Source organism: Neoarius graeffei, chromosome 15, assembly GCF_027579695.1.
Source record: "Neoarius graeffei isolate fNeoGra1 chromosome 15, fNeoGra1.pri, whole genome shotgun sequence".
Lineage (NCBI taxonomy): Eukaryota > Metazoa > Chordata > Actinopteri > Siluriformes > Ariidae > Neoarius > Neoarius graeffei.
In genome coordinates this window covers 16909007-16923697 of record NC_083583.1, presented here as the reverse complement: position 1 = coordinate 16923697, position 14691 = coordinate 16909007, and the positions used below count along the sequence as shown (strand labels likewise).

Here is a 14691-nt window from a genome sequence, read left to right as displayed (position 1 = left end):
CGCGCCCCCTTGTGTTGCAGTGGTGAATAACATCGCGCATGCCTATTACTCCCCGCTCAACGATAAATTACAACTGTCTGCGAAAAGCTGTCTGCGAAAGCCTTGTCGCAAGAGCATGCAGAGGCCTTTAGGAAAACAATAGGGCCTTGTGCTTCGGTGCAGCGCCCTCTGGTGGACAGAGGCCACACACCTCCAGTGCTTGGGCCCTAAATACAGAACATTTCTGTGCATATCTCAAGTGACGTAGCTGAAATTGAAGAACAAATCAGAGCCAGAATTCACACATTACGCTTGCAAAGCTGGCATTTTGATCACAGTTTTCGCTCGTTTGTTTTGGGGCTTAGTTAATTTAAAAAAAAAAAACCCACCCTTCCACTTTCCGCCACCAAAATATTATCCATTGAAAAGAACACAATCAGAATATAACTTGATCATATTTATTTTGGCGTAAACAAAGACCAAGTACAAATGTCCCTGAATTTGTGAGAAACACACTTTTGTAACACAGTAGCCCCTGTATGTTTGTTTTCAATCTGTCTGAACATAAAATTTGTTGTTTGCTTAAATCATACGTTTCATTCTAATTTTTTCCCACAATTTAAATATCTTCAATTGTCGACGAAGCACATCCCAATAATCGTATAGAAAAAAAAAAACAGAAACTTTCCTTTTATAATTAATTATATATATATATATATATATATATATATATATATATATATATATATATATATATATATATAACAAACAAGTCAAAAAGCAGTGATGAATTTATTGCTTCAGGTCTTTTCTGATCCGCATCACACAAGCAGAACTTTTGCCTCTAAACCTCTGAGATGGCAAAGGACCTTTCCCTTCACCACCTGCTACTTGGTTTAGTAATAAAGTACACATTACATTCTTGAAAAGTAGACTTGATTAGACAGTACGAGAGTTAGAAACAAGACATTCTACTCTAAAGAGTTTAAAAATCGGACACCAAGATTTGTTTTTAACATGACTTGTATACGAGTCGCTATAAAAATAAATTTAAAAATATCATTTGATAAACTGCGGTCAGATTTCACCGGTTGGAGGTAGGGCTGAAAGATATTGGCACATATTAAAAACGCTAATATTTAGGTGGAGGACAAATAGACTGCTACAAGATGTAGTGGATGGTCACAAAAAACAAAAACTACAGTATTTGTTAATAAATAGTTGTGCGTCGTTGCATTACAGTACAAAACACACAACATTGAGAATAATCTCAAGGGTTCTACTGTCGACTGAATATTCCATATTCCTCCCCGTTTTGTAGTTTGCTAATAGATCTAACATGTGCCAATCAACGTGATCATTTGGTCAATGCATTTGTTAAACAAAATCAGAAGTTACTGCTTCTGATAATTTCCCACATGTGCAAATTAGTGAATCTGGTTGTTTTGATGATCTCGGGCTTTCAGAGTGAGGTCGTCAGCGAGTTCTTCTCCAGTAAACTGCAGCCGCTATGAACGCCACTGCTGCGATAATTGACACGGTGCGCCATCTTGACACGCTGCGGATAACGCCCTCCTGCAAAACAGGACAACAAATGTCAGCACTCTTCCTGGGAGCAAAAGAAGGGCATTTTTTTTTAATAGGTCACTCACAGCGGGAGACAATTTTAGTAAGACAAAGACGACAGAATGATCAACATAGCCAGTCACCTTTGAAAGAGATATTATGAAAAAACACTTTCAGTGCTTGTGCACATACATTTGAGTATCTGAAGCCTACCAACCCGTAAACTCTGAAATAGGAAACACCATTCAGTTTAGTTTGCGCTGCCCGTTTCAGAAAAAACGCATGCTTCAACAAGCCGTTCAGATTTGGCTCCCCTTTCTGTCACAAGAGGCGCTCATTAGAATAATCCCACCCCCTCATCCGAGTCTCTCTCCTCATGGTATGAGAACTGCCTTTGCAAATGAATATTCATTAGGAAAGTGCTACCTGATTACATTGGCAGAAGAAGGGGGTGGGGTGAGCAGTGGCTCATTAGTATAAGTAATTGTATAGGGCCGAGTAAAATTAAGGATCAATTTCACGAGTGATTTCGAAGTTTTCGTGACTCGGGCAATTTCAAAACTTTGAAATCACGAGTAAAATTGATCCTTGATTTTACGAGGAACCATACGATTACTTGTTCATAAATATATAAGGCCAAATTCATACTTCGGAAGCCATTCAAGTTCACAACATTTGTCAGAATGATCAGAATACTGGGGTCTGATACTAGTGATACTAGTATCCAGGGATCGACCGATATGTTTTTTTCAGGGCCGATACCGATAATTATGGAATTGGGATGCCGATAACCGATATGTGCAATCGATAAATGTAAACATTATAATTCACATGAAATTAAACATAGCACACACTGACACAGACCTTCATATCCATGAAATGTATGTTTAATTGTAAAATTGAACATGAAATTTTGTGCAGGGAGATGCCAGCAGCATTTGTACAATAAAGTCAAACAGTTAGAATAAAATGAGAAATAAAATAAAATATTCACCAATAAAATCACTCCCTACTATATTACAGCTCACCATTTTCAGTGGAAAATAAATGAAAATACACTCTGGATTCTTTCACACTAAGAACTAAGTAAGACTTACCAACTTCAAGTAGTTTTTAAATAACAAAATCAAGTGTAGGGAGCTGCCTGCAGCAGTTTTTAAAAAGTAAAATCAAACAAAGTAAAGTAGGCTATCACTCCTTATTAGGAGCGGCTGCTCCTTTAAGAGTATATCGCTTTCTGAATCAGAAGCGCTAGCGAGGAGAATCACTTGCGCAAGAGTTATAAATACTAGTCACACCTGGCTTGTTTAAATGTTCAAATAGCGCTTTATAAAGTTACCCAACATATACAAGTGCAATGCGCTTTTTGAGCACGAGTCACGTCATGAAGTTTACTCATCACCATAACAAATAGCCAGTAGGCTTGCGCTAGCCTACAGAACACAAACACTATGTTTTATTTCGTCTTCCCTTGACCACCTCTCTGTATGGCTGTCATTCGAGTAGAACTACTGACACATTCACAACGTTTCCAGACGGGGATTTAAAAATGACTGCAGCCTACGTTATGCTGTTTCAGCGAGACTAATTGGTTGTAGGCTAAAGGCCAATTTATGCTGACAACCCAGTCCTCGCAGACGGTGTCGCAGACAGTGTCTGCGTAGCCCCCCCCACCTTCGCAGACGCTCTGCGCGCACCTCCCAAAAATTGTGACCACCGCAGAAGCCTCGCAGACAGCGCCGCAGATAAGAGGGCTCTGATTGGCCCGCTGTACACGCACTTCCGCTTCTCTACTTTCCCGGTTTGGTTTGTTTTCACGACCGGCATTTTTAAAAACACGAGCGAAGATGGAGCAGCATGAAGAGCGGTTGACTGAGGAAGTACGTACATCTATACGACTCCAGTTCTAGTCATTATAAAAAAAAAAAGTTCTAGTCATTATAAGTAACCGGAGGATAAACACTCCACTAACCACACCCACCAACTACTCCTAGCCACTTCGCGCCCCCTTGCGTTGTGCCGGTGAATAATATCGCGCACGCCTATTGTCCCCGCTCAACAATAAATTACAACTGTCTGCGAAAAGCTCTGTGAAAGCCTTGTCGCACAAGCATGCAGAGGCCTTAATTCAAGTGCTTCCTTCCGTAAGCCAAGTTTGCCTGGCTACACAGATGCAAATGGACAATTTTAACGAGTAGTAGATGAAGAATGTAAACATATAATGATGTTGTGCTTTTGCAACTTGTGTGTTTGTGACTTATTGCGGCAAAAGCAGCGTGTCCTTACCTTGATACGGGCGCCTTGAAACAGTTCAGAGTGTTTAGCTGCGCGTGTCAATTGGCTAGATCTCTTGTGCCAAACAAATCAGAGGTTGTGGTGGGCGGGACCGTGTTCTTGAACTCAGAGGCGAGTGCAGGAAAGGACGTGCAGTGACAGTCGCGTTAGGAACGAAATGGCTGCAAAAAGGCATGTTATCGGCATATTGGTGGAAATTATGGCCGATACCGATAACCCTAAAAATGCAGAATATCGGCCCGATATATTGGCCAGGCCGATTATCGGTCGACCCCTACTAGTATCAAAGAGGGGATACCCACGCCCCCGAAGAGACTGGAGGTTTTCACCTCTGGCCCTCACCATCTCGAGATCAGTCCCCCCGTGTCACCCAGACGTCTGGGGGCGAGTCGCGAAAGAAAGACAGGAACCCCATGAGTTCGCAATCTTTATTCACAAGTCCCCCATGAGACGAGAGAATACAGGAGATTTTATACGCGTGTTATCTGTGGATGAAGTGACATCACTGTTTGATATCTGTCTATGTGTGTGTCTGTGTGGATATGCAGCTGTGGGTGTGTCTGACATCATTGCAGACCTTGGCGCCGTTCAGACACATTTCTGATCAATAATACACATTTCATATCAAAATAAGCAGAATGTTCTGATATGATATGATAGTACAGGGCTGTCCCTGATGCACAGCCTATTCTCATATGATAGCAATGTTCAGACAGAATGGAATTTTTAAACAAAGATACTGTGTCTAGCTGACCAGAAGGTCATTTTTAACTGAACAGAATAAATCCTTACAATTTTGTCACAAAACAAAAATTACTGCCTTCTTGGTCAAGAATAAATACTTACAATTATTTATCCTTACAAAGGAATAAAACCTTTCACGTTTTCTGAACCAAACAGGGCACGAGACAATCTTGCACGTTTGAATCAGTTTCAACAAACTAGCCAATAGCGTTTCAGAAATACAGCCCCCTGTTAAGGAAAAAAAGCCCTCCTTGATTGGTCAATCAGAATTGAGTAATTTGGCCCTATGTAGTATAATCATTTAAAGTAACAGACCGTTCCTCAAATCGTCCATTTTGAACAGGGATGTTTAGACAGGGTGAGAAGGAAGCTGTGGTTCTTTATCTTTGTGGTATTTTGACCAAAGTACATCACAGACATTTCATGAAGACCTCACAGAACTGCATCAACTTGTAGAAAAGGGGTATAATACGACGACGACACCTTTAACTGCTGTTTATCCAGCCCCCCCCCACCCACACAGCCAAACACACATTAAGGTCCGGGGGGAAGAAAAGAGAGTGCAGTTCTATTGTAAAAATTGTTCTAAAATAAACGAAGACTTAAGTATGACTCCTTTAACTGTTTGTTCAGGTCCAAATGCTCTGTAACAGGAGTCGTGGGGAGGGGTCCTGCAGGTGACCATCCTCATCTGTACACTGTGTGTACAGATTTCACTTTAAAAGAAAAACAATGTCACTGTGTGCTGACATCTTATGCTGCTTTTCCACTACCAATGCGGCTGAGTTGGGCTGAGCCGTGCCGTGCTGAGTTGGGCTGAGTCGAGCTGAGTGGGGCTGTTGGAGTTGCATTTCGACTACAACCGCGCTGAACCGTGCTGGCTGGAAGTGGGTGGACACATTGGGTGGAGTTAGCGAAAGTGGGTGGACGTCACATGATGTCGTTAGGCGGCGCAAACAGTGACATCAGTGAGCTTTTAAGCGGTAGTCTCACGACCCGGATAGTAAACAATAAACATGGAGGACATGGAGTCGTTAGTGTTGCTGGTCTTGGTGCTGTGGCTTGTTGTCACCAACAACGCCAACAGATACCGGCAAGAGTGTATAGATGAGGCGAGGCGCATAAGGCTTCAGAAATTCTCGTAATTCGTAATTCTTCTTCTTCCGGGTTTACAGATCCCAGCATGCTCGCGGGACGTGTGAGGACACTCCTCCTCACCAATCAGTGCACAGGGGAGTGTCTCCTCACGCCCCTAGCCTCACTCGGCTCGGTTTGGCTCGCTTCAGCCCCACTCCAAAACCGTGCGAGATTTGGGTGCTAAGCAGGGCTGAAGCGAGCGGAGTCGTGCTGCTCTGAGGTAGTCGAAACGCGAGCCGTGTCGGGCTGAAGTGAGCTGAAAAAGGGTAGTGGAAAAGGGCCATAAGTCTCTCAGAGTTCAAATACTGCACTCTGTGTGTACAAATTACTCAAGAGAACACAGCTGCCTTTTTAAATTAAAATTTCCCCCTAGTATTTATATGTGACATGCTTTCATGCGTTTTTATTCGCTGAGAAAAGCGATCTTTTTAGACGGCAAGAATCACATTGCTAAGGCAACATACATTGTTTACTAGTATCGGTTTCAGTACTGTGCAAGTGTTCTCTAGCAGAGTGAGATTTAAACTTCATAAAAAGTGAAGTCTTTCCAGTATATTTAAAAAAAAAAAAAAAAAAGGATTTTTAGAATTAGAAACAGGGCGGCACAGTGGTGTAGTGGTTAGTGCTGTTGCCTCACAGCGAGAAGGTCCGGGTTCGAGCCCCGGGTCCGGCGAGGGCCTTTCTGTGTGGAGTTTGCATGTTCTCCCCGTGTCCGCGTGGGTTTCCTCCAGGTGCTCCGGTTTCCCCCACAGTCCAAAGACATGCAGGTTAGGTTAACTGGTGACTCTAAATTGACCGTAGGTGTGAATGTGAATGGTTGTCTGTGTCTATGTGTCAGCCCTGTGATGACCTGGCGACTTGTCCAGGGTGTACCCCGCCTTTCGCCCGTAGTCAGCTGGGATAGGCTCCAGCTTGCCTGCGACCCTGTAGGAGAGGATAAAGCGGCTACAGATAATGAGATGAGAAGAGAATTAGAAACCTGTCACATATACGCTCACTGGCCACTTTATTAGGAACACCCATCTACCTGCTGTTTTATGCGGTTCTCTAATCAGCCGATCCCTTGACAGCAGCACAATGCATCAAGTCATGCAGATACAAAATCAAGAGCTTTAATGTTGACAACGTTCAAACATCAGAACGGGAAAACCTGATCTCAAAGTGCGGCTTTCTTTCACTGCAGCACGGGTGTTGGTTGGAACTCTTCAGAAACTGCAGATCTGCGGTTTTCACACGCAACCATCTCTAGAGTTTACACAGAATGGTGCGGGGAAGAAAAAAAAAAAAAAAAAAACGTTGAGCAAGCGAGCGACAGTTCTAAGAGTGGAAACGCCTTGTTGATAAGAGAGGGTCAGAGGAAAATGGACAGATTGGTTCGAGCTGCCAGGAAGGATATAGTAACTCCTGGCAACTCTTGAGCAGAAAAGCATCTCGGCATGCAACAGCAGACGACCACAATGGGTTCCGCTCCTGCCAGCCAAGAACAGGAATCTTAGAACTAAGAACGAGTTCCTATTAAAGTGGCCAGTGAGTGTACATTACAGCACAGTAAAGTTCTTTTTTTGCTTTCAACCTAACAGTGAAAATGCACCGTCATGTGTGCAGAGAGACAGACAGCCAGCCAGACAGCCACCCACACACAGAGACAGGAAGTGGTGCCTAGAGATTTCGTTTTCGAACTAGAAGCCTTTATTGGATGGCGCTGTGTAACGAAGGTAAACGATATATTCGTGTGCCAGTTACATCACACGCGGATATCCAGCTTCAGTGCAAAACGGTTGCGTCCAGGTAAGCTTATTTAACAATATCGTAACTTTTAAAATTAATAAATTATTAAGTTTTATTTTTAATTCAAACGTCCAGAGAGCACATCAGGGCATTTCCAGTGATCAGCAAACAGCATTTATTTTTGGGTTTTGTTTGACTTAAAAGCAACTCGATTCATACACTTCAGGGGTTGCACATAACTCTCAAGGCTTTATCTGCAGAAATAATGTACCGTGCATCCTGTTTCGTTCCACCACAGGCCACAAGCAAAGAGCCGTCGCATTGAAGTACTGCATCAGTTCTTACTTGTACTGTATCGGTGTTAAACTCTCGATTCTGATTCATCGTAAGGGGAGTAATTAAAATAATAAATGCAACTTTCTCTCAAAAGCATCTCAGACGGCAGGGCTGACTGCAAAGCAAAAATCACGAATGACGTTAATGGTTGTCGCGCCAAATAAGTGGATTAAAATCATGTCAACGCTACGATGCTACAGCTATCCATGGCTGGAAGCCAAGGAAAATACAGGCATACTTTCTCTCCCTTGTCAAATCACAGCAACACTAGCCAACCGTGTGAATCTGTGAGCTTGTGTCTGTAGAGGAAGGTAGACGGAACTTTCCATCAAGTCTGTTACACTACCATGTGATGCAGAGGAATCACGTGATGCTTCACCCTCCCTGGTTGGTAGCAGTCATATGATCTGGGATAGCTGACGAGGAGAAAAAGTGGGGTTTTTTTTGTAAAAGTCTATAACTGTTTCCAATGAGGACAGTTTTTTTTTTTTTTTAATTTAAATCAATATTTATACAGGAACATCCAGTTTAGCACTGCTAGTTTCAGTGGAGTCCTGATAACAATGAATGTAAATATAACACCCCCACCCCAAAAAAAAAGTAAGGTTTGCGAGCCTACGGTAATTGACCTAAAAAAAAGTACAGTATCAAAATAGATAAGACAGCATAAACTCACATAACTCCTGTATATTTCGAATATCGTGAGGCAGGGAATTAAAACACTTGTGCACCATTGCCTCCAAAAAATACCCTGCTACTTATGGCCCTTTTCCACTACCCTTTTTCAGCTCACTTCAGCCCGACACGGCTCGCGTTTCGACTATCTAAGAACAGCACGACTCAGCTCGCTTCAGCCCTGCTCAGCCCCCAAAACTCGCACGGTTTTGGAGTGGGGCTGAAGCGAGCCAAACCGAGCCGAGGGAGGCTAGGGGCGTGAGCAGACACTCCCCTGTGCACTGATTGGTGAGGAGGAGTGTCCTCACATGCTCACACACGCCCCGCGAGCACGCTGGGATCTGTAAACACCGTAAACCCGGAAGAAGGAGAATTACGAGAATTATGAAGCCTTATGCGCCTCGCCTCATCTATATGCTCTTGCCAGTATCTGTTGGCGTTGTCGGTGACAACAAGCCACAGCACCAAGACCAGCAACACTAACGACACCATGCCCTCCATGTTTATTGTTTACTATCCGGGTCGTGAGACTACCGCTTAAAAGGTCACTGATGTCACTGTTTGCGCCGCATAACGACATCACCTGACGTCCACCCACTTTCGCTAACTCCACCCAATGTGTCCACCCACTTCCAGCCAGCACGGTTCAGCGCGGTTGTAGTCGAAATGCAACTCCAACAGCCCCACTCAGCTCGACTCAGCACGGCATGGCTCAGCTGCGTTGGTAGTGGAAAAGCGGCATTAGTGGTTTTACAAAGAGGTATACGCAGCAGATCATGACCCCGGGTATTATAGGCATGAATTTTGATATGCGTGCTTAAAGAGGAACTGAAGTCATTTTTAAACTTGCTTTATTTCTTAATTTGCATGTTATTCAATTACGTTTTTGGTTTTAGTAACCTTATATTGTGACTCTTATTGGCATATTATATTATATTATATTATATTACACTTATCGGCCTTTTCGGTTTTTAGCCATGTTGAATGTAGTTCGTTTGGTCCATGGCGGGCGTTGCTTATCCGCGCGATTTTCACGAGACTTGTACGAGACTTCAAACGTGAAGTGTCGGCGCCGCCATTTTGAAAACTGTTTACACAGCGGCCAGATCGCCATATCATTCCAATTTAGATTAATTTCGAGATTTGCCAGCTTCATCAGTGATGGAGATTATTCCATACGACTCCGAACCAACGTGGAGTAGAGAAGACTTGGAAAGACAACAGGATAAGGACGAGTCCGTCGCGCTGGTATTTACGTCATTACTGTCACACAATTAAAACGTGCCAGATCAGGCGGCTGGTGGGTTTTCAAAATAATAAATACATGCATTTCTTTTTTTCGCGGTCCGGTTTCCATCAAATTCTGCGCTCTGATTGGCTGGCAAGCCAATCAGTTACGGACCCTGGTTATGGGCCTTTGGCGACTTGCTCGTTCACAACAAACATAGTAGCATTTTTTGGTGAACATTTATCTTTTTTTTTTTTTTTTTAAATAAGATTTATTTATAAGATTTTTGATAATCTTATAAATTTTTGCCAGCATTTCTCAGCATAACATTAATTTTACAGCATGGATAGCGATAATGACAGTCTTCACAGCGAAAGCGAGTTTTATTACACTGAGGAAGAAGAAATAAAATAAAACATTTCAGGAGAAAGCTAAAAACTGTTGCTAACGCCAAGCAAAAACATGGCTGAATCCTGAATGACTCAGTTTTGTATAAATAGGGGACTACATAGGCGGCAAAATGTACTTTTTCCCCTGCCATGGAAGTGCACTTGTATCCCGAGGAGAATGCAATTTGCATTACAGCCATGAATAAGGACTCAAAAAATGGCAGCTTGGCTCGGTTTTCCCTTTCGGGCGCTCTCGTTTTCTGTTAGAATTTGGTAAAAAAATAATTATTATTTACCAGCTTAAGGTCGGTCCGTATGGTGAAATACCGTGACCTCAGCCAGTATCTTCAAGACCTCGGTCACAGTATTTCACGATACGGACCTCCCAGCTGGTAAATAACATTTGTATTTTTGTGTTAAATACATATTATACTGAGCGCATTTCCTACATAATCCTCGCTAAGGTTTCGGACGGCACTACAAAATGGCATCCCCACTATATAGTGAGTAGGGAGCGATTTCAGACACGGAAAACTTCCGGCTTGATTATGTCAGAATTCGAAAGAGGGCGCACGCGTCTTTTGACAACGTTGGCAGATGTTGGTCGCTTTGATTTCCGCTGTACGTTTTACTTCCATCCTACGATGTCTCGCACAGGTCTCAACGAATCTCGTTTACGGTCACTGCTTTGACATATGGACTGATGTATTACATAGCATATTTCAAACACTCAACTTGCTATAGCAGTGACAAAATAGTGATCAAAAACGCATTCCTATATTTTATAAAATGAGAGAAATAGAATTTTTATAAAAAAAAATAAATAAATAAAAAATAAATTTGCCTTCAGTTCTCCTTTAAATTCTGAGAGGAGGTCCAATGGTGCCATACTATGCAAAGATTTGTAAACTAGCACACATTTGAGATATTCGCAGCACACCTATAAACTGAGCCAGTCAAGTAGTGACTTCAGCTCATCAGGATCAACTCCTCAACCTTTGACGATCCAAGCAGCTCGTGTGTTAAGCTTCTCCAGATGAGCCTCGCTTCCAATACCGCAGGCGAGCAACAATCAAATGAGACCATCGATGACTGTGTAGCTCACTCCGGCCCCGTCTAGTCCAGAAGGAACTATCTAAAAGTGGGCCGCCTTGCGCAATAAAATGTTGCAAGCTACATTTACTATATAGAAGCTAGTATATCCACCTTAGGAACACCGACCTACTTGCCAGAAAGAATCCAAAACGGCAAGGAATTGACCGAGAAGAAGCGATTTTTGTTGAACTGCTCATTAAAGCTTAGTCCATAACTTCATTAATAATTGTAATGAAGCAAATATGGGTAGAAGTTATATGCACCCTGGGTACCCCTACCTTCATGCTAGAAAGAATCAAAATCAGTGAAGAACTGAGGCAGAAGAAGCAATGTGTGTGGAAACTGCTCATTAGGGCCTAATTACTCCATATCTTCATTATTAATTGTAATTATGCAAATTTTAATAGAAAAGCTAATATGCACCCCAGGCAGACCTACTGTACCTTCCTGCCAAAAAGAATTTAAAAAAAAAAAGAAGCGATTTTCATGAAATGTGGATGACGCAGGACGACCCATGATGGCATAAGCTCATTGCCTGTCGCCCGGATTAGCTAATAATAGTAAAACCATGGTGTTGAGTGTTAAATAGTTTTAGGAAGGACTTCACGCACACAACATAACATGCCTAATCTAGATGAGGATATTGGTAAGAAGATCTTGAGATGATCGTTCCAGGATAAAGTATGGTCAACAGGAACTCCAAGGTATTTAAGGCCCTGTCCACACAGCAACGGATTCAGGTGAATCTGATAAAATTGTTTCTCGTTTTGGCCTGGCGTCCACACGACACCGGCGTTTTGGGTGCCCCAAAACGAAATCTTTTGAGAACGGGTTCCAGAGTGAAAAAAAATCTGGCAACGGCGCTGTTGCGAAGTCGTCTGGATGGGTAGAACGGATTTGTTTACCATGACATCACAACCGCATGACTGTCAGTGCTTCACGCCAGGTAGAAGTGTAACGAACTCGATGCGAGTTGTCAACAAATCCTATAACTTGGTTCATGAAACACGCTTACAAAATATTTTCACTGTGAATATTTGTGTAATGGTGCAGAGAGAGAGAGAGAGAGAGAGAGAGAGAGAGAGAGAGAGAGAGAGAGAATAGCCTTTAGGGCAGAGTCTTTAGTCCAAACACTGCAGAAGCAGTACCAAACCGCGCACCGCCTGTGCACTTTCCAAAAACAAAAACAATCCCGCCAGCAAAAATAGGGGGGAGAAGAAAAAAAAAAAAAAGTGATCTCACCTCTTCAGATGTTGGTTTAAGTCCGACAATACATTCCTCAAAAAGGGCGTAGAAAAACAAAGTAATCCATCAACATGTAGCATTCAATTTATTCTGGACCATTAAAGAATCCTGGAGGATATCAGAATGTTGGCGTACCAGCTTCCATCTACCCCCATTCATTCCTCTTTCCGCGTCTTTCATTTTACGCTACTGATTAATCATTAAGGCCCAATCCCAATTCTAATTTCTACCCCTACCCCTCCCCCTTCCCCTCGGCCCTTCCCCTTGAAACTGAGCTACAAGGGATAGGGCTTGAAATTCAACCCCTACGTATTGGGATAGCCCTTCAACGATCGCATACGTCATCGCGTACCTCCGTCAGCGTTTACGTTAGCAAAACGCAACCAAATGCGTCATTGGCTGCGACCAGCCGCTACAGTCAGAGCCAGAAATCTCTGCTGGCAGGGTGTGATTTGTTAACCAACACCACTGAATGGGAGATCTTTGGCGCTTCGTGCACCACATCCGACAGAATGAGGTGTCAGAACACTCATGTAAACAATAAAAGCGAGAACAGAACAAAACGTACGCAGTGAAGCAACCGAAAACAATACTCATTCCCAAAGCTTTTTAGCAGCAGCTCGGATTTCAGAAATCGCTGCTCATTCTCAGCTCGAAAGCGAATCAAGCGGCGTGTTTCCTCTGGATAACAACTTAACACACGTAAATAATGGAGAAAATACATTTATGACAATCTTTCGCCGCGGGAACCGCCATCTTTATGAAATCCGCATGAAATCTCGCTGAAATCCGCATGGCATTGTGGGAAATCACTCAAACCCCTTCGTTCGGAGTCTGCTCCAGGAAAATCTCCGTTTGGAGGGGTACAGAAGCCCTACCCCTTCGCGTTAACTGGGATTGGGATACCCCTACCCCTTCACGTGAACGCGCAAAATGGAGGGGAAGGGCCAAGGGGTTGGTCCAAGGGGTGAAATGGGATTCGGCCTAAAACTTTGTGTGGCTAATGCTACAGAAGGGGTTTATGCGCATGCGTCTACTTCTTCTATTGTTCTGGTGTCTCCAATGGGACCGTCTTACAGCGCACGTAGAGGTGTGGCATGTGTATTGCATCGTTTTCAGCAAGCATTGCGTTGCCATATGTACCTGATATTTTACTGATCCGTTGCCCATGTGGACACGAGACTTAAAAAAAAAAAAAAAATCTCGTTGCCGTTGTGTGAATGTAGCCTAAAAATTATCAACCTTGTCTGAACAACTGTTGCTGACATCAAGTGTTTGATTCATGACTTTGAATCATCATATTTGTAAGGAGCCTCTAATGTCCGTGCTTTGTAACCAGTCAGAGGTAAAGCTGCATACCCTTTAAGTTATAGGACATTCTTCAGGATGCAGAGTTTTGCAACATGAAGCTGCATTTTTGGGCTTATTAACTACAGTGCTCAGCGTAAATGAGTACACCCCCTTTGAAAAGTAACATTTTAAAAACAATCCCTCAATGAACACAATTTCCAAAATGTTAAATTTAATAAAACATCTGTTGAACTTATAACCGTGAAAGTAAGGTTAATAATGTAACTTACACATTTTTTCAGTTTTACTTAAATTAGGGTGGTGCAAAAATGAGTACACCCCACAACAAAAACTACATCATCTAGTACTTTGTATGGCCTCCATGGGTTTTAATGACCGCACCAAGTCTTCTAGGCATGGAATGAACAAGTTGGCGACATCAATCTTTTTCCATTCTTCAACAATGACCTCTTTTAGTGACTGGATGCTGGATGGAGAGTGATGCTCAACTTGTCTCTTCAGAATTCCCCAAAGAAAATAATTTGACACCACAAAGGTGAAGGCTACAAGATGATCAGCAAAGCTTTACTTATCAGTCAGAATACTGTAGCAAAAGTGGTACAAAAATTTACGAAAGATGGAACTGCAGCTATCTCACAGAGACGTCCAGGTCGTCCATGGAAGTTAACACCTCGAAAGGAGCGTCTTCTGATGAGAAGGGTTGAAGAAAATCAGCATGCGAGTTCACTGCAGTTATCTAAAGAAGTAGAAAGCCAAACTGAGGTGACTATTTCCCGTGACACAGTACGGCGTACGCTGCAGAGGAAATGGCATGCATGGATGCCGTCCACGAAAGAAGCCTCTCCTAAAGCCCAGGCACAAAAAAGCCCGCCTAGAGTTTGCGAGGGCCCATGCTGACAAAGACTACTGGGACTCTATACTCTGGAGTGATGAGACCAAGATAAATGTTTTTGGAACTGATGG

At 42.9% G+C, this 14691-nt stretch overlaps 2 protein-coding genes across 4 annotated transcripts in view; one reads left to right on the top strand and one right to left on the bottom strand.

Moving 5' to 3' along the window:
* Positions 1-745: 745 nt before the first annotated feature.
* The window catches only part of zgc:153993 (uncharacterized protein LOC767645 homolog), a 38257-nt gene continuing 24311 nt past the window's right edge, over positions 746-14691 (bottom strand). For both annotated transcript variants that reach the window (XM_060940934.1, XM_060940933.1), the window contains one exon: positions 746-1554. In XM_060940934.1, the coding sequence (XP_060796917.1) occupies positions 1456-1554 (99 nt within the window). In that variant the 3' untranslated portion in view covers positions 746-1455. The remainder of the gene's footprint in view (positions 1555-14691) is intronic.
* ano1a (anoctamin 1, calcium activated chloride channel a) overlaps positions 7346-14691 on the top strand; it is a 245511-nt gene continuing 238165 nt past the window's right edge. For both annotated transcript variants that reach the window (XM_060940931.1, XM_060940929.1), the window contains exon 1: positions 7346-7509. The gene's annotated coding sequence lies outside the window, so the exon portion shown is untranslated. The remainder of the gene's footprint in view (positions 7510-14691) is intronic.